The sequence below is a fragment of the Bemisia tabaci genome, chromosome 4 (genome assembly GCF_918797505.1).
Source record: "Bemisia tabaci chromosome 4, PGI_BMITA_v3".
NCBI lineage: Eukaryota > Metazoa > Arthropoda > Insecta > Hemiptera > Aleyrodidae > Bemisia > Bemisia tabaci.
The window spans coordinates 17266746-17286327 of record NC_092796.1 but is presented as its reverse complement, the minus strand read 5'-3'; the positions used below and the strand labels follow the sequence as shown (position 1 = coordinate 17286327).

The following is a 19582-nucleotide window of genomic DNA, read 5'->3' as shown; positions in this document are numbered from 1 at the left end:
GGAAATTTCAAAATATTCCATGTGAAATGACATCAAAGTTATCAAAAGTTTACACTCTCTAATTCAAAGTTAGAATAATTTAATTTATAAAAATTGGATTTTGAAGTCAGTAGGATCCATGTTTGGGTTGTCTATTGTTTGACTTTCATATTGGTGACTCAACATTTTTTTGAACTCACTCTGGAGAATCCCCTTAGCATGTTTCTTTTATACACATACCTTAAGAGATAGAGCTATTCATCCCATGTTTAAATGCACTGTGATATGTTCCCTATAAATATATTTCTGTTACTGAGAATAAATAGCCTCACTCAGAATGTGTTGACTTCAAAGAGGCCACCTTGTAGGAAAGAGTATTTTTTTTTTTTTTTTGAAAAATTCAAAGGTTGGAAGATTGCTAATGAAAAATAAGGAAACTCTGATTTACTTGAGTCAATGAACATTTTAAAATATTCCATGTGTAATAACGTAAAAGTCATCAAAAGTTTACATTCTCTTTTTAAAGTTTGAACAATTTAATAAAAAGGAAATCAAAGTTATAATTCTTCGAAACTTGGTCTAATTATCAGGGTATATGTAGCTAAGTCTTCAGTTTGGGAAATTTTAAAGTCTGAAGTGGAAAATCCTCTCTAACTACGAGGGTCATTCGTGAACTTTAGCATGATTTGATACATAATATTGATAAAGTTTAAACATAGACAAAATCTTATTAGGTTTGCGAATCAGCTCCTTTCTCGCTTTCAATTTAAGCTCAAGTTCATAACAATCAGAAAACCAGGATACTCAGGACATCAATTCACTTGGAATGTTTGCATCTAATCTGCTAGTATTCAAAAATTACATTTTTTCTACTTTGAATAATTTTCAAATTAAATCAAAATGCACCAAACTTTATGGATGATCGTTGCATTATGTTTATCAACATAAAGTAGCTATCATTTTATTTAATCTGTTTGTTTTAGCTTTTTTAAATTCTAAATTCATAATGTTGTGATTCTTTCAGCCATAACATCAGTTGAAGGTATTCCTCCTGAGTCAAGACCACATACTGTCATCAAAAATTCTCCGGCGTTACCCTCTTGCATCATAACAAGTCCTTCAAAAGCAGTTACAACAGAACTTCCAGAGTCTAGTTCCTCAGGAGTAGGAAATGTAGTACAAGTCCCTCCACCACTACCTCAGCAGCCCAGACTAAGAGTTAGGCCGTTAGAAGAGATGCTTGACCGTAAATTGTTGGATCAGCAAATGCGCGATTCATCTACTGCAGAAAAAGGTATGTTAATGCATCCAATGGGGTATCATCGGAACTTCTGTAGGTTTTTTTCACAATGCATGCTAGCAGTACTTTAACGTTTTCCAAGTTAGTAGTTGTGATTTATTGGCAGAAATTTAAAAAATTGGCTGTTCCTGGTAAAGCATTCCCAGACAGCCAGGCAGAGTACAATTAGTCATTTGCTCCAGAAGTGCTTACGATCCGTTTGCATTGCAAGCCTCAGGGATATAGGACCACGAAGGTCATTAGGTGACAGAAGAAAGATTTGTGAATTACAAAACTCCGAATTAATATTCCATTGCAAACTGCACCCCCCCCCCCCCCCAAGTTTTGTACTGGTACTCATTAGAGTTAAACAAATTAATTTTTGACTCTAATTAAAATTTCTGGAACTGCTTGGCTTTGATTTCCCCGCAAAATGGTGTGGACCCAGCACCATTTCTCCACCTTGTTACAGTATTTGGGCCACTTCTTAGGGTTTTTTTTCTCATTTAAGATGATACCAATTAGCATTCCGGCAAGAATTCGTTTGAACACCCCTACGCTGTAGTGATTCATTTTATACCTTGTTTAGCGGTCCATTCAACAGTTGAAAGTAGTCAATATATAAGATTTAACCAGGTTGAAAGCTATCAAATATGAAAATTTTTTTGGAGTCTCTTTTTCTGCTCCTCAGGCATATATTATTTGCCAAAATTTTTTGGTCTCCTCACAATCACAAGATCTAACAGAAAGTTGTATATAATTATTTTTTTTTGCAGATGCTGAGAGTGGTATTCAGATTTCAAGTGTCATGAGCCTTTCATCTCTGGGAGAAGACTCTCCCTTGAAATTTGTGAGTACTTTAAAGTCCATGGAGTAGAAATTATTTTATTTTTTCAAAATTTCCTTCCACTTCATTTATTTACCCTGGAATAAAATTACCGTGTGGCTTCCAATTTTCACAGTCAATTCTAAACATAAAAAAGAGGAATCACAGAAGTCAACCAGAAGTGGTATAGGTCCGTTTTTCACTTTAAAAATTATCCTAACCTTGGAAACAGAAATCACAAAATTTTCGAAGTGGTATTGAATGATTTGTCATTTTTAAAATAGCTTCCCACCAAGATGAAAAATCACTAAAGTTTAAAAGAAATGACATCAAATAGTTTTTTCATTTTAAGGTGGCCTTAGTGTTTTTGCACTTATTTCTTACCAGGCCATAACAACTGACGTAAAACGACCTCAGAGAATGCTTTTTGCCGATAAATTTTTCAAGACATACAATGATGATGCTCTCCATTGGGCATTTAGCAATACTACTAGTTCCTTGTGAGTGCATGGAAATATTGCGCTCTGTGTGGCTCAGATGATATGGGAAATTCGAACGTCTGAGTGTCTGTCACTTTCAATGATCACTTGGTCCCTGGGGAACATATGAAAACCAGTGGAGTTGACAGGCATGGCAGTCAACAAGAATAAATAGGAAGTATGCAACTCCTCTTTGAAACTAAACCCCTGTCTTGTAGCTTGTGAGTCTCTCTACTCCTCAAAACCATGTGAATTGATTTTCAAAACAATCCCTATCTCTATCAGCTCTCAAAAAATCTTGATATGACCCTTTTTTGCTTCATGTATTTTCTAGGGCAATACTTAAAAGAGTCATGTATGAACAAAGTTCTGTGTAATTTATACCTGGGGGAACTAAAAATAATAAAAACAAACCTCTGCATATTTCCTAATTTCTTTTATTCAGAGCTCTCCAAAAAGTTCAAGTTTTTTGAGATTGGAGCCAGCGATAGGAAAGGAAACTCCTGCCAAGTACATGATCAACATTCATTTTTCACTGATGAATGGAAATTTTCAATGTGTTCTCCATGTTGAACAAGTAATTTTAGTGAGAAACCTGTATTGTGTTGGTCGATTTTCAACTTCGTTTACTGGTCCATTTTATTTTTGGCTTCCAAGTTTACTAAAGTTCTGCTTTTTCCATCATTTTTAGGTATCAGAAACGCAAGTAAATTCAACTGAAAGTGAACTTCCTCTATCAATACTTCTGAACACAGATAAGCTTCTGTACCTCACACCACTGGGTCCTAAACGCTTGTCATCGATAATGTTGCGAGATCCAGGAAGTGAATCAGGCTCGATAAAATCCATGTACAAGTTCAAACTTCAATCAGGAATCGCCATGGAAGAGCTTTTGAAGGGTCAGTCAACAAGTTTTATTAATGCTGTAAAAGCGAGCCCCGGATATGTTCTATTCATGTACTGCAGAGTCTGTTCCATCTATCACCACATAAACATCGACCTGTTCAAAATTGAGTGTCCTAGAAGACCACGGAGACTCATTCTCACATCAAGCGAACTGAAATTTGCCATCACTGAATCCAGTATGGTTAACCATCGGATGACACATACTGCATATCCATTGCTCATCCTGCAGAACATTGTGAAGAGTCCTGAATGCTACGAGGCGATGCTGGGTCCAGCTTCATTAGTAAAACTCTACAAATGTATGGGTGCAGTGTGCTCGTTCTCAGCTGTAAATGGCACCAGTTTCATCCGACATATTACTAATCATGAAACTCACGTCCGAGGTATGTCTATTTATGTATTTACTACAGAAAACTTGTATTTCTAATGTGTGAAAGGAGGATGTAATTTTGTCTTGAAGTTTTCTTTTACCGTGCTACATACCACTGTCTGAAGCACTGCAAACATTACTTATCATCTCAGTTGTAAAAAATTACTCTGTTCTAAAAGATGTCAAACTCTCAAAAATTATTTGTCCTTCATTATCTTCAAATGTAAGGATGCAGAATATTCCAGGCTTCCAAATTTTTTCGCACTTGCCCAACGGTTTTCCACATTTTTCTTGTTGGCTCTCCACAAAATTTTCCTCAAATTTTGAAAGTGATGATTTTTTCTTCTTTTTGCTTGTCAAATTTTTTTTCCCAATTTTAGTGCTCATTAAGTGTTGGACCCTTTGTATTGAGATTACTGCATTCTAAATCGATTAAAGATGAATAACATGTGTAACTTCTTTACTTTTCAATTTCGTTTATGGAGTAATGTGTGTGTTTGATAGGGTGAGTAATTGCAGCGCTTGCTAAATAGAAAAATTGTTTATGTTTGTATCCAATGGTCTAACTGACCTACGATTTCAATTTACTGATAGCAATTAAAACGAGAAAATCTACAAGTAAATGTTTGAAAATTAAATGTATTTTTAAGGAAAAGAAACTTAACAGTCAGGGTCAAACTCATCATGGCTCACTAACAAGCAATGTTACATTCTTGTATTGGGATAAGCGCATAAAGTTTACAAATTTCATCACCAATCAGTGTAAGTAATTTTGTCATTCAGTGAAAACTTTTTGGTAGACACCAAATTGATATTTCATGGAGTAGCATTTCTCCTTGCAGAATTTTTGGATTATTCCTACATTGTCAGTTTTAAAAGTTACGAAATTTTTGATAGCAGGAGAGGCAGAATCAACAGTTAATAGAAGTATGCCCTCAATTGGGTGTCAGGAACTGAAAACATCTTTTTTAAAACATGCCACACACTGTCTGCAAAAATAGGCTAATTTTAGTTTTTTGTATCAATAATGCCCCAGCAGTTATCATCTTCACTCTAAGTACACATAATAAATTATCCTCCTTTTTCAGCATTTATCAAGAGAATTGGAAGAAACAAAGCAGCTAGTATGCATTTGAAAACAAAGGAGTGGAATTTATGTGCCTATTGCGGTTTTGATGCAGAAGGACCAATTGACCTAAAACAACATATCGAAGATGAGCATGGAAGATCACAATTTCAGTGTGGCCATTGTTTTTACCGTGGTTTTGCCAAATGGCATGTAGCATGGCACCAGGTGATTAATTGATTTATTTATTCCAGTATCACCATAAAACATTGATTTACCCAGAATAGGTACGCTTTGCAGATCAGAACAACTATCACCAAAAAGACAGTGTCTAATCTCTTTCGTCTATTTTCGGTTGGTTTGAAAAATCCATCAGAAAGCACCAAGATATGACGATCTCTCATAAAAACCATAATTCTCTTTCATTCTTTTTTTTGTTCTACCCAAATCATCTTATCATTATATCATCTTTACGGAAAATCTAATCTTAAATTGAAAAAAAGTGAGAGGTGCTAAACCAAACTAATATTATTTTAAGATAATCCATTGTATGCTAAATCTCTTCAAGGGATAAATTTCCTCAGATATTTGAATCTCATGATTGTTTGATCTACTATTATCATAGTGCATGTAGCTAATCTTTTTAAAATTTACTAATTAATCATGTTCACCCCGGTAATGCCTACCCATTACTCATTATCAAAAATTTCTTTTGCAGGTCTATGCACATGAGGGCCTTCCACCACTAATTTTTGCCTGTTATGCTGCCACAACAAAAGCTCTTCAGCCCCCCAATGTAGATAACCTGAAGCCGTACAAATGTGCTGTTGGTATGTTGACATCTTTGCATTTTTAATTATTATTTTATCAGTTATTTTCTTGTCTTTGAAGACAGTTACTTTTTCAAGGCTTTCTTGTTGCTTGAGGTGAATTACACATAACCAATCCGTTTTAATATAATACTCAGGAAAGTATGAATCATTCAGCAAAATGCAGGTGAGGCCGGAAAAAGCCCTTAACGATACTCCTACTTTTCCCCCGAAGCTGAAAAGTCCTAATTTGCTTATATGCATTATTCCCAATGGCAAACAATTTTCTTCTCTGCCATGATTAGCTGAATTTAGAGCATGTGTCAACAAAATTTAAGTTTTAACAGCCTCCAAGTATAATTGATCACCTCTCTTTGGAGCCTTCATCACAATTAATTGAATCGACGTAAGTGGAGAGGTCCGTTGTTCAATACAGGGTCTCATAATTGTGGTGGGTTTCTTTTGTCCCAAGTCACTGATGAATAGGATCGATCTCTTTTGTATAAGTTTAATTACACTTAGGGGATTATTTGTAAAATTGTTCTACATTTCGAATGTCTTAAACCATCTTGTATCGTTAAGATACAAAAAAATTGTCCACTCAAATTCTGAAACACTGTCTTGGACATTCGACGTTTTCGCATAGGTTGATTCAATTATCCTATATAGCATAGCCGTCACAATTATTTACCTTTTTTTTTAGAAGAGTCACCACTTTAAATGACCCTTTAAAAAAGTCCCCATCGTTTGAAGTTTCAAGACGAATGAGGTGCAAGTTCCCACAAACTTAGGATGAGTCCATGGTCTGCTCTCAGTAATGCTCGCACCTGTGGGGTCTTATCTCTGCACCCCTAATTCTACTTATGCCCTCAGGGAGTCAATGAGCATCATCTGCCCTGTAAAGAAAAGCTTTTATCATTCCGCTCTCTGCGGTTTTTACTTTCTCAATGTAAAATTTTTTTTCTGTGAATCTAGTTGTCTTGAGCTTTATCTGATTATTTTTGTCATTGCAGGTTCTTGCAACTTCCAAACATTTGCTCGTAACAGCTTCCAAGATCACTTAAGCTCTCAACATATCAATTGCAATTACCTTGCATGTCATGTCTGTGGTGTGCAGTATTTCACTATTGATAAGTTGATAATGGTTAGTGTTATTTATCACTTATGACTTCTGATCTAGTAAACTGTCTGCCGATGTCAGTTGGAAGGTTCTTACTCTAATCCTTTCTCCGGCTTTTCCTCAGTGTAATACGTTTCGGTTCAATTATTGTACGTTGTTCACACTTGGGAGAACACAGTTTGGGAAGAAATACTGCGTATTGAGAAGCCTGCCAAAACCATTGTAGTGCGTGATTTGATTCAAGTAGACTCTGATTTTTCCCTGTGAGCAGGAAATTCAGATTTTTCATAACGAACGTCAAGTAAAATGGTTAATACCTCGGTCAGAAGTTCATTACAGCATATTTTGCTGCGCAAATTGTATTCCAGTATTATTGTAGTTCCAGTATTATTCCAGTAGTACTGCAATTGTAACCTTATAAGTCATTCTAAGATTTGATTATAGCCACCCCAATATATTATTCAAGCATGAGCTTCCAAAGTTTACAAAGCGATTTTTAGTCAGTCAAATTTTGTTATTTTCTTGTATAATGTACAGCATGACCCTCAGAAGTTAGAAAATATAAACTTTCGACGCGCTGATTTTAAAAAATTTAGGACAGGAGCATGAATTCACCACCCAAACATGTGTTGATTACAGAGATTTGACATTACTGCTGAGTCACATTTTTTGTTAAGGCTTTGTTCGAAAGTTAAATTGATTCGATGGACGCCATATTTTTTGTCAGAAAGGCATGCGATATATCGCATCAATTGGTTCTATTTTTTCAGCTACTCGTCATTTTTCTCCAATTTTGAGATCGCAATTCTGTTGTCAGGAGACTAAAGCACTCACTACCAATTTTAACAAAGAAATTCAACGTAATAAAGGCGTGGTTTTTTTAGAGAGGAAATATCGCATTCGAGTGCAGTTTCGATATCAGTATCGAATGCGATGTTTTCTCTCTGAAAAAACCACGCCTTTATTGCGTTGAATTTCTTTGTTAAAATTGGTAAGTAAGTGCTTTAGTCTCCTGACAACAGAATTGCGATCTCAAAATTGGAGAAAAATGACAAGTAGCTGAAAAAATAGAACCAATTAATGCGATATATTGCATGCCTTTCTGACACAAAATATGGCGTCCATCGAATCACCTTCATGCTAAATCAACAAATTTTAGCACTTGCAAGAATTTTCCTTATTTTTTTTTTCATTTTATTCACTCAAATCTGTTGCCACAGGAAAAGCTTTGTATCCCGAATTTTTTTCTGGTCCTTGTCATTATTGAATAAGGACAATGTTAAATTTGTCAGGTTTTAGCTGACTTTTTTCTTTTTTATTTCTTTTTCAATCTTATCGTAGGACTTCACCTAAAACAGCAATAATGAAAAAGCTTATTTCTCAGTGGGGCGCAAATACTAGTGTTAATAGTAACAAAATTTGGCTGGTGTCAAAGTCCTAAATCTGCATGGTATCCTTCTAGCGAGTAGGAGGAAAATTATTCACAAAGAAACTGAATAAAGTTTCCTTAAAAAGCAGGAACAGGAAGTTATGATTCCTATTTGTCTAAATGCTTTACCCTGTACCCAGCCTATTTCAGATGAGATAGTCAGAATTTAAACGGGGATAACAAAGGAGCTATCACAGTTAACATTGTTTTAAGGCTTGGAACGGTTCATCCCTAGTCAAGTGATTCTGGATGTGTTATTTTTCTTTATTAAGGATGATTGATTTTTGATATTCTACATTCTCTCATTCTCAGTTTCTTTCCAATTTTTTCAGCACTATAAACTTCACAACTACTATCAATACCAGTGCTTGTATTGTAATGATGGGTCTGAGTCTCAAGACGATATGAAGCTTCACTTGCTGAACAATCATTTCTCTCGTGCCTCTTACATCATAAACCGCATTTTACCCAACGAAAGTCAGGTATATATATTCCATAGTATGTGTTAAACACTTTCATTTATGTTTTCTCCCATTCGTGATCTGAAATCATATGAACCCTCTAAAAACTATGTTAACATCTTTATTGGCAGTTATTATGTAGTAGAATGTATGCAAAATTATCTCTGAAATGTTCGTTGGAACTACTTAGAAGTTAAAATAGACGGCAGATTGTAGTTAAAAGGTACCTAACAAAGACTTCACCTTTTCTAAAGAACTAGCTACCGATTTTTGCCAAGAGTAAAGTTGAAAAAAAGTCTTGTAAAACACTCAACTATTTTTAAAGGGTGTCAGTAAAAACCGTGGAGTATGTTTGATAACTTTTCGGTGCTTTCTTTTCAGAGACAACTTCAAAGCAAAATAACGTGGGCCAAAACTAATGCACTGGATGACAAGATCACTTTCGTTTTACTGAAAGAAACCCAGGATGAGGTAAAAGCTATCTCATGCAATATGCCAGTAATGGATGATTGTGAAGATGTTGCAATAGAGGAAGAAGTCTACCTTCAAATGATCGCCCATGTGATGGACTTACGGGCACAAAAATCGAGAGCAACAGTTGAGAACTCGGAACAGGAAGAGGTTGAGTTTGAGGCTGTAATCAGGAATTCAAATGAAGAGGGTGCTTTTGCTGACTCAAGACAGAATTTTACTCCTCAGTTTTCCAACGCTCAATCCTCAGGCCTTGAAACTAACCTATTACCGTTCATAAGAATTACTACTCCTGATCAGAGGAGGAAAATAGAAGAGAAGAAACAACTTCATCAGTCTACGCTCGAAAACCGACTCAAGGTAAAAAAAAAAAATAACACCACTATGTAACTTTAGAGGTACACTTACACTTAAATTGTTGAAAGTTAACTTTTCTAGGGACTCATCAATAAAATTCAGTCCGAATTTTTCCGACTGTGTTATTACAGTACGAAGGTCATTTCCGGTATTGCTCCCATTTTCAAGCACACTAAAATGCGCTTTTAATGTAAGAATTGTATTTTAGTATACCTGAGGTACATAGTCGGAAAAATTCGGACTGATTTGAATTGGTAAATCGCAAGAAAAAGTTAACTTTCAACAATTTTAAAGAACAATTTTTTTTTTATCATTTTATTCTTTTTGTTGTTTATCTGAGGGATGCAGTAACCAATGTCCTCTAGCTGTAGCTAGTGTGCTTGTTATCTGAAAATTGAGAAAAATGAACAATTTTTCTCTGTTGAAAGAAGTTCCAATACCATGAACTCTAATATGTTTCTGCATAGCAAAATGATCCTAAACATAAACTGACATCAAGTCATACAATAATACATAGAATGTAAATGTATTATTGTGTGCAATTTTCTTTTCAGCACTGTCGTATTCAAACCATTTGTTAACTTAAAACTTTATATTATCATCTAGGAAGTGGCTGTGTGGGAAAAGGGCAGTGAAGATATATGTAATTAAAATTTTTTAGAGTTTTATTGATAAACAATCGCTTGTTTTCCTTGGTTTCTAGTCTGATGCTTATTTCTAGTATGTTCAGCATGATAACTGCGTTAATTAGCCTTTTATGCTTTTTTCTAGACACTGGAAGGCGTTTACAATCCTGAATCCAGATTGCTTCTACTGCAAACTCCCACAGACAACTTAAAAAATCTGAAAGATATTCTATCAGCATCCACAAGCTCTCCATCTCTGACAAAATATCTTCAGAACCCGAGTGACTTAAAAAAAGACACCGGGACTTTTGAACTTACCCAAGATTGTATAGATTCCCTGTCATTAGATTTCAATAACAGCGTGGATTTGAACACGTTGTACGACATGGTTGATAGCCCTGCAGTCATAACAGAAACATCTCAAGCAAATTGTAACCAACCTAGCAATGATGCTGTAAATGGCATCAGTTCCATTTATCTAAATCAAACCTCTGACAATGCTGAAGATACTGGTCTCTCAGGGCTGGAACTCTACCGGTGTGGAAATGAAGGTATCGATTCTGTTTTCTTTCCTCGATCATTTTACAGTTGTTTTCTGTCGGCGCAGTGTTCTGAATAATTCAATATTATTCCCTCAAACAGATTTTAATGCTTCCAGATTACTTTAGAATCCAGGCCCACTGCATTCATTCACATTTTGATGGTAATCTAGTCATGGCTGCTTGTCATGAATAATGCAGTTTCTTTTCTCTGGCACTGACGCTCAGCCTAAGAAATCATATAAGTAGCTATGAATTTCCCGCCTGCTTTGTGACTGCACTTTTCCCAAATTGAACCATAAAGGCATAGATTCTTGACTTGAAAGAGGTTCAGAAGATTTTAGAGGTGCCAGAACTGGTTTTACAAGAACTGGAGTAAAAGAAAAGAAGTCATGAGATTAGCTTCGTCCACAATTTGAGTGTTGCAGTGCAGATATAGTACCTTACTGCGGTGACACAGGCTAATCACCACATCCCTTCATCACCTATTTATCAATAAGAAGACCAGGCGCAACTTAACCTCTACTCTTCATTCGCCATTCTTTGTGGAGTTAGCTATGTTAGAAGTTATTCTTGTGATTTATGTTTCTTCCCATTCATGTTTCAGAAATGTTACCATTGTTTTATCTTGAATTTATTTTTCATAGGTTGCACGTTTGCTGCCGAAAGCTCCAATGACCTTAAAGACCATGTTCTGATGTGCGATCTCTCTCGGTCTTCATCGAGTCTAACATGCGTCCACTGCAAGAAGCTGTGCAAAGCAGCCACCAACCTAGTAGAGCACTTACGGACTCACGGGACTCAGAGATTTTTCTGCTCCTTGTGTACCATGCGTGCACCTGTACCTTATCGCATCTCTACCCACTTGAAGTCAGCCCATCGAATCAACAGCGCTCGTCTTCATCCAGTCAATCCTTTGCAAACCGATATAGACAACTCAGTTTTCATATTAGTTCCTAAGGTTTGTTGAGTTTTTACGCAATAGTGTCGCTACAGTGATTCAAATTGATGAGGGCATGTGGCGCTGTCTGACTATTTTAATATTGACTGTAGCTTAAAGTAAGTTCCCATGGAGTGTGTGCCGATTTGATTACATTAAGAGCCATATTATCTGGATCCACCTCCATGCTGGAGCCAAATTCTCAAAAATGGCCGTTTATATCCCTTTTTTTTTTTTACAAAGTTAAATCTTCATTCGATTGGTCACTTTGTACTTTAATCATTAGTCTTCAAATCTTCTAGTCTTTCAATAGCACACTCAATTATAATCATTAGTCTTCAAATCTTCTAGTCTTTCAAAAACACACTCAATTATAATATAGTCCTAAGCGCCAAGATGATAGATTGTAAATGTGGGGTACTTTTGCTGATCTGTCACTACCAACCTAGGGCTGAACTTGTTAAAGCTGGTAAAATCTGCAAAATCCATTCCTCATCAGAAAACTTTGAATAATATCGGGTAACGCTACCTTAAAATTTAATGTTAAGTCTTTTAATTGCCAAACAATTGATGACTCTGCTGGAAGAAGGTCACATTTCAAGAATTGCCTCTTTACAGCCATTCTGTTTTTTGATTCAAGCAAGTCTGAAAAGGGCAGAATAAAAGCCTACAAGTTCAATAAAAATGTGTCGATTTGTCACGTTGATATTTGCATTAAAAATGTGTTAAAGGTACACTTTTCATCCAGCAAATGAGCTCTTTCTTTGAAAAACTTGTGTACTTTTGCCAAAAGGGATGTTTTACGTTTTGTTTACGTTTGAATTGAGTAGTGATAAACATGCCAAGTTTTTCCTTATTTACAAAATTGGAAATCATCTTTTTTCTCTGTTTTAGGATAAACAGCTTATTGGTGTGAATAAGGTTAACGCAAAAACTGGCTGCAAAATCTCATTCAGCCCCAGTGAGATCAGTGATATTCCCCATCAGAAGATCTACGCTGAACCAATGTGGTGTGCTGTGTGTCCATACAAGTCAATGATTCGCATTAACCTTCTGAACCATTTGCGCAATCATGCAATTGGGAACGAACCTTTAATCAAAGACTACTTCAACCCTTTGTCAACGTCAGAAAGTATAGAACCAGAGCCACTCACAAACCATGCTTTGAGTGCTAGGATGGCAGAAGAAAAAGCCATGAAAGAAGCTGGTGCTCCTGTCCTTACAGAACACATAATGGAGGACTTGCATTCGAATTTCCTCACTGAATTCGTTCCACCGAATGGAAGGTATGTAAATGTGCCCGTTCTATGGAAAATAGTTATCAGATAAAAGCTGATTAGATGACCTCAGCTAGATCAGACCTGCCTACAGAAAGAGCTCTTGAAGACAATGCACAGGGGTCATAGGATTTAGTCTTGCCTTGCTGTTAAGCGGCGGCTCATACATGTTTTTAATTTTTTTTTTGTTTCATCGGTGGTTGAAAAAGAGCATGTTAAACCCAAAACGTCCGGTCAAATTGTTTCAGTCACAGCCTGTACCCCGTTTTTAGCTTCATTTTTTCTTATATATAATTTGGGCTGATTGAAGCGTTACATGTATATTATAAGATGTATATTTACAAAATTTCAAAGTAGACAACAGCATAAATTACGTGTAGAAAAATAAAGAATAAGAGGATATCAAGCAGCAAGTATTGTAGTTAGGCTTATTCTGGTAAAAGCTGTCTGCATTTCTTGAAGCTTCCTTATCTCAGCGCATAAATCTAATCGATAAATTCATGATTCCAGGTACAAGTGCCATGTCCCTGACTGCTCTTACATCACAGTTGATGCAAGCACTCTGTGTAACCACCTGAAATCACTCCACTCTGATGTCAAAACTTACCTATGCCCTCACTGTCCACCTAACCTGGCTCAAGCTGTAAAACTAGACAAGATCAGATCTCATCTCAAGTTCCATGATGACACGCTCCTTAAATGCTCTTACTGCGATTTTTACCATCACAAGAAGCATACGGTAGATCGGCATGTTGTCTTAAAACACCCTAGTTTTGCGCAGAAGACGGAGCTTATTCGTGGTTCGGAGAGCAGCAAAGTTGATTCACCCGACATATCCCAAGCCTCCTCAGGTAATTCACATGTATAGTAAGAAACTTACTCTGCACACTAACTTTTTAAGTTACTTGGTTTTTTTTAACGCAGGACTGCTGCTTTTTTTCATGTTTTAAAAATAATATTCAGAATCTCTTTCTGTGCCCGATTTAAAATCGAATACATAATAGTTAGTTTTCATGCCGCAAGTCAAAAGTTGCATGGTTGGAAGAGATTATTTTTTGCCATTCCTTGTATTTGGTCGCAAAAAGTCCTGAGATCTTCATAGATTTCCTCAAGTTTAATGGATTTGCTCTTCCAGAATTTCGTTTTTTCTTTTTGAACCTTTGTAGCACAAACAATTTTCAGGTATTTCCTTAATCCTGTAATTTGGGTTACATCGTTATCTTCTTTTAAGCATCAATTTGACCTATAACTATCAATGCAATGTAACACCAAGACAATTCTGCCCAAATTTTCAAGAGAATTTATCAATCATAGAACTGTTCCAAGTTATCTTGGAGAGTTCTACTAAGGGGACTATGCCAGAATGCAAAATTGCACAGCTTGCGGATGCCGTAAACTTAAAGGTGAATCTAAGACTGTGCCGTAAGGCAATTTTCAAGAATTATAAACTGGCTTATTTTTCGTTTTCACATGTAAGAGGGAGCTAGATTATGAGAAGATGTCGGCTTTTTGGAACTTTTTTCTCTCAATTTTTCGAACATCTTCTGTTTGTCACAATCTGTCAGTTCAGGTTTGCTAGTCTATCCATTTTTTTTATTAATTTCAGAAAATTAAAGTCATAATTAATGATATTGAAACCGTTGATCCTACCCCAGTATTTCTTTGTTAGTTCTTTGCAACTATTTTTATTTATTTTCATCTCTTAGTTTTTCTTTTAATTAAAACAAATTGTGACATCAATTTGTTTTGCTCCATACAATGCAATTTAAGGAACTACACAATTTTTTTCTGCCCGTATTGTGCATTAATTCTGCTTATCTTGAATGTGCAAGTTTTTTGTCTGATTAATTTCAGTGTGTGGTCATTACTTAACATTTGGCTTTAATTATGGTATTATTGTCATTTTCCAGACTCTCAACGAGGCACTTTGAAACCATGGCACTGTGGCTTATGCCGCGTTCGAAGCTTCGTCCAAGCAGAAATTGCCGAACATTGCTTCTCAGTCCATGGTGTTTATAATCAGTACAAATGTGTCCTCTGCACATATTCGAATAATTCATTGTACGACTTCAATGCTCACTACCTTGAGAAACACCATGGGGTCTCAAAGCAGATTCTCTGTGTATACGAAGAGGTAACAAATTCCAAACTCTCCTTCTTCTTTTTCCCTTTGCAGACTTCTCTGCCAGAATGTCTTTTAACATCTTTTTAAATTTTCATTCCAAGTTCGTCGTGTTGATGAAGAAGCAAATTTAAATTGAAGAAGTTGTAGGTGAAATACTACGGATAGAAGCCTTTCAAACTGACATCATAAAACAAGGATATGAATCCCAGGGAATGGCTTACTTAGGAAATAAGGAGTCTCCTCATTTTCAGTGTGAAAGATAGTTGTAATAACAAATGTACATGCCACAGAATAAGTGGAAGAGAAGCGCCGACATTAGCAGCAAATCATAAACTTAAAAATTTCTGAAATTTCGATTGATAAAGAAAAAACAGACTCTCAAATAGAAAAGTAGAATTGTGTTTCGTTTTCAGCAAATTTGATAGAAGGAAATCCGTGCCTGACAAATATTTTTACGCGCAAAAATTCAAGAAAATCGTAGGATTTTTTTCGCTGATGAAGACAGTATATAAAATACGAAAAATATCAGGATTTATTTTGATGGAAATGTGCTTCAGAACATAGCAATGTAAGGAGGGACATTAAACGACAGACTAGCATGCAATGTGAAATTAGAACAGATCTAGAGTTTAAGGTAATGGAAGATTGCTGCACAAGAATTTTCCTTGCGTCAGTAGAGTGGCATTTATGTATGATTTCTTCTTGGAAAAAGTAAATCTTGGTCAGGGTGCAAAGTCAACAAAAATTCAAGTTTCTGTGCAATCAAGACGAATTTTAAAGGAAAACATAAACTTCAATAAAGAAAAGGATCTAAGAAGTCCATTAACTATGTTTCAGGTAACGTCTTTCAATGATAACGACCCAGTCAACAATGTCCTGGACTCAAGAGATATCTGCCACTACATTCCCGAGAAGTTTCGCCTAAAGAACGGTTTGGCCGAAGAGAGAGTGTCTCTATCGACTGAAGACTACATCAAGCTCAAAGGGCGCAATCGAATGTTGGCTGCACTCGGCATTGATGATAAAAACGGGTTACACGGTCCAGTTGGAGAGCCTGACTCGAAGGGGAACTTTGTTTGTCCTCGTTGCAAAGAATATCGAACTTCCAATGTAGATGATATGAAATGCCATATGTACCGGGAGCTGAATTATAAATTGTAAGTATCATTGTACCTATGATTTCATGAGTTGACAGGCTATTCTTTTTTAAATTAAAATGTTAGATGGCTCTACTCCAACATGATCTAACCTTGTCATAATATGTATGATGTTGGAATATATATTCCCCCACTTGCCACCACCTATAGAAACTTTTGAAGGGGACAGTCCTAAGACAATTTTATAAAAAAAAAAAGTTATAAAAATCGCGAACTCACTTGCACTGTATAAATTTAGTCGGGACGCGTTTTGGGGCCATCTCGACTTCGAAATGCGCCCCAACTAAATTATTTTAGCGCAAGTGAGTTCGCGATTTTTATCACTCTTTTTTTTTTTTTACTGCCACCCCCTTCCGTATTTTCTCAATGCAAGTGAATTGTTATAGTAATGATGGTGGGCGGGAAAGGGAGGGTGCAAGAAGGAGCAGGAGTCTCTAAGTTGGAGTGGAGGGGCTTTTTATGAGGAGGAAAATTGGTATGGGTAAGCACACAACCGGAGAGGAGGGGAAGAGGCAAATCTTCATTACCAATAAAGGGACGGAGGGTGAAGCTTTGAATGAGAGCGGAAGGGGCTGCTGACTGCACAGTGCACATGCGTTATGCGTTACTCTTATGATTTTCTAATCCAAAGAAAGATTTGTAAATGACTGTTTGAAACTTGTATGTTTAAACATGAAAGAAAATTTCAAATTTTCTGCTATTCTCTTCAATTGATGGAACTCTTGGAGGAGAAAAACTTTGAAATCCTCATGGGACTCATCAAAACCTTTGAGGGAAATTCTGCCTCCCATGTGGGTAGTAGTCATGCCCAATTTCAGTCCCTGGATACGCCAGGGATTTTTCTATGGGGCAGAGAGAAAACAGGATTGAATATTGCAATTATTTAACTATGTTTTATTTTCTTGGAAAATCAATTCTTGCAACTGATTTCTTATTCCTGTTTCCTACTTGAAGGTTTAAATGTGGCCACTGTAATCTTGCCTCATCTCAGTTCCACGATTTGTTCATTCATTCTGAGGAACATGTCCGCCTAGGAGACGAAGCATGCGTTCAACAGTTGGAGCCCAACCCTGACTATGATGCTTGGGTATGAAGTGTTTTTAAAAAATGTCATTTTTAAACCTGAAACTGTCTAAAAAACCAAGAGAAGTGAAAAAAAGAAGTTAAAACCAATAGAAAAAAGACGGTAACAATAAGTGAGCTGATAAACTGATATAAGGAAAGAAAAAATTGGAAAATTAACTCAAACTTACAAAATTGGTCCATTGCAAATGAGAGATACAGCCAAGATACAGGCTTTCAAATACAGAATTGCACAATAATGAAAATGAGAATTCATATCATAAAAGTCGGAAAAAGTTTCCCAGAGAGAGATGCAAGAAAACCTAACGTAAATACACAAACAATCTTGCAAATCCTTATCAGTCTCTCTCACGAATGATTTCGATCCTTTACTTTTGTTTCACATCATTCACAATTATATATGTAACATTAAAACTTGACAATTGTACGCCAGATCAAAAATATTACCATGAGAAACTTGTAGTTTTAACTTAATTGTCACACTGTGTAATTAAACTTAGTTGACAATTTCAATTGTCAGGGCTTAGTTTTATTTGATTATGTTTTGAAAATTTACAGATTGACAGAATGATTGCTGTTCAAAAATCCATGATGAAATCAAAGAAAGAGGGACAAAGTAAAGAAGATCCCCCTGCCGTTGAAAATAAATTTTGGAGATTCGGTGTCTGCTCAAGGGAGTGTATGCCCAGTTACCAGCACTATTGTCCCAACATTCCAGTTAGTCGTCCTGTCGAAGAGGATACACCAACGCAGGACACTGATAAATACCGCCAACCTCCTGTCTCAGATGACAGTGATGTTGATAACTATATCGACATGATCGTCTCTGATGATGAAGGTCCATACAAGCTAGCTCAGGAATCAATTCCAGCTCCAACTGAATCAATTGTAAGCCAAATTTCATTATTTGCATTTTTACCTTTTCAAAAATGAACTTTTTTTTTGCCCAGCCTCAAAATTTGTGTTTCTAGATTCTATATGCCGTCCTCCCCTCCTCTTTTTTTTCTTTTACTTTTTTATGATTTTTTCTTTTTAACCCTAAGTTTGCTCCAGCCAAAAATGCTTGCAAGAGAAAAATGGTTCCCATGAGTTCGGTTTGAGTGTGTAGGTATTTTTTATTTCAATTTTGTTTCTCAGTATGCTGAAAGGTAGGAGATTCAAAGGAAGTCAAGAATTCAAATTCTCCCGGGAGGAGCTCCCAGGTACGTTTTCTCCACCGGGAGCACACTCTGTAGCAGGCCTGCAGGAAAAATTAATGAAACACCAGTAGAATGGTTATCGGTTGAAAAATTTGCTATTGCACTTTGAATTTGCACGGATTCAAGAATTTCCTGCCCACATGATCAATTGTATTTAAAAGTAGAAAGTCTCCAAGCAAGGAGGCCTCTGCCATGAGGGGTTAAGGTTATGGGAAGCCTGGTTTGTTTCAACGTAATTCATTTTCATGCAGAATCAAGGAAATTTTCAAATAGTTAGAGGATAATATTTGCACAGAAGGTATTAAGCACCTAACAGCGCGGGAGATTTGGGTGATTTGCTGGGCAAAACAATTGATATACTTAATTGCAAATATCTTGGCTCCTATTGGACCAAATCACCCAATTACTTGGCTTTTGCCTAGTGGTGAACTTTATGATAAACCATTAAAGTTTGATCAAAATGTACTGTGAGTCAGTAAGTCCCACTGGTGTGCAGGGTTCCCCTTTTATCTCTTCCTCCTGTGAAAATACTATTTTTTCATTGTTTTCAGAGTGCCAGTCTCACCTTGCCTGGATCAAAAATAGAAAAATATCGGAAAGTAAGTATAATTTTGTGTATTAGTTTCTTTCTAATCATAATTCAGTAAGTATTACAAGCCCTGTAGGGATGAAATCTAGCTCAATATAATTCATATTTTAACAAGCTACCTGCCATGACCATTTGGCGTGTCCTTACCACAAATATCACGAACAGACTTTAAAATATTTTGAACACTGTATTCTTGTGAGAAGGACACGAGAAGTGATCAAGTGATAATGTGAGGGCCTCCTTTAATAGTTATCAAACAATAGCTTGATTTAGTCATTCCTGTCGCAATGGATGTATCAGCGTTTAATGGGTTTAATTTGCACTATGTAATTTCAATTGGAAATTCTATATTGTGTTTTAATTGTGTTAGTTTATTATGCATGACTCATGAATCATCATGTACGTGAGATGGAAATTACGTAATTATATATTTATACATACTTATAGGTTTTTGCAGGAACGACAATCCTACTTGTACTTAGTTTAATTATTCAT

General features: G+C 36.1%; 1 protein-coding gene across 4 annotated transcripts in view; it reads left to right on the top strand.

Moving 5' to 3' along the window:
* LOC109034302 (uncharacterized) overlaps positions 1 to 19582 on the top strand; it is a 61911-nt gene that overhangs the window by 32155 nt on the left and 10174 nt on the right. For all 4 annotated transcript variants that reach the window (XM_019047355.2, XM_072299425.1, XM_072299426.1 and 1 more), the window contains exons 7-23: positions 1004 to 1273; positions 2035 to 2108; positions 3255 to 3852; positions 4928 to 5133; positions 5624 to 5735; positions 6728 to 6858; positions 8596 to 8745; positions 9106 to 9555; positions 10324 to 10729; positions 11365 to 11678; positions 12552 to 12943; positions 13445 to 13785; positions 14845 to 15068; positions 15897 to 16216; positions 17171 to 17303; positions 17858 to 18187; positions 19050 to 19097. In XM_019047355.2, the coding sequence (XP_018902900.2) occupies positions 1004 to 1273; positions 2035 to 2108; positions 3255 to 3852; positions 4928 to 5133; positions 5624 to 5735; positions 6728 to 6858; positions 8596 to 8745; positions 9106 to 9555; positions 10324 to 10729; positions 11365 to 11678; positions 12552 to 12943; positions 13445 to 13785; positions 14845 to 15068; positions 15897 to 16216; positions 17171 to 17303; positions 17858 to 18187; positions 19050 to 19097 (4499 nt within the window). The remainder of the gene's footprint in view (positions 1 to 1003; positions 1274 to 2034; positions 2109 to 3254; positions 3853 to 4927; positions 5134 to 5623; positions 5736 to 6727; positions 6859 to 8595; positions 8746 to 9105; positions 9556 to 10323; positions 10730 to 11364; positions 11679 to 12551; positions 12944 to 13444; positions 13786 to 14844; positions 15069 to 15896; positions 16217 to 17170; positions 17304 to 17857; positions 18188 to 19049; positions 19098 to 19582) is intronic.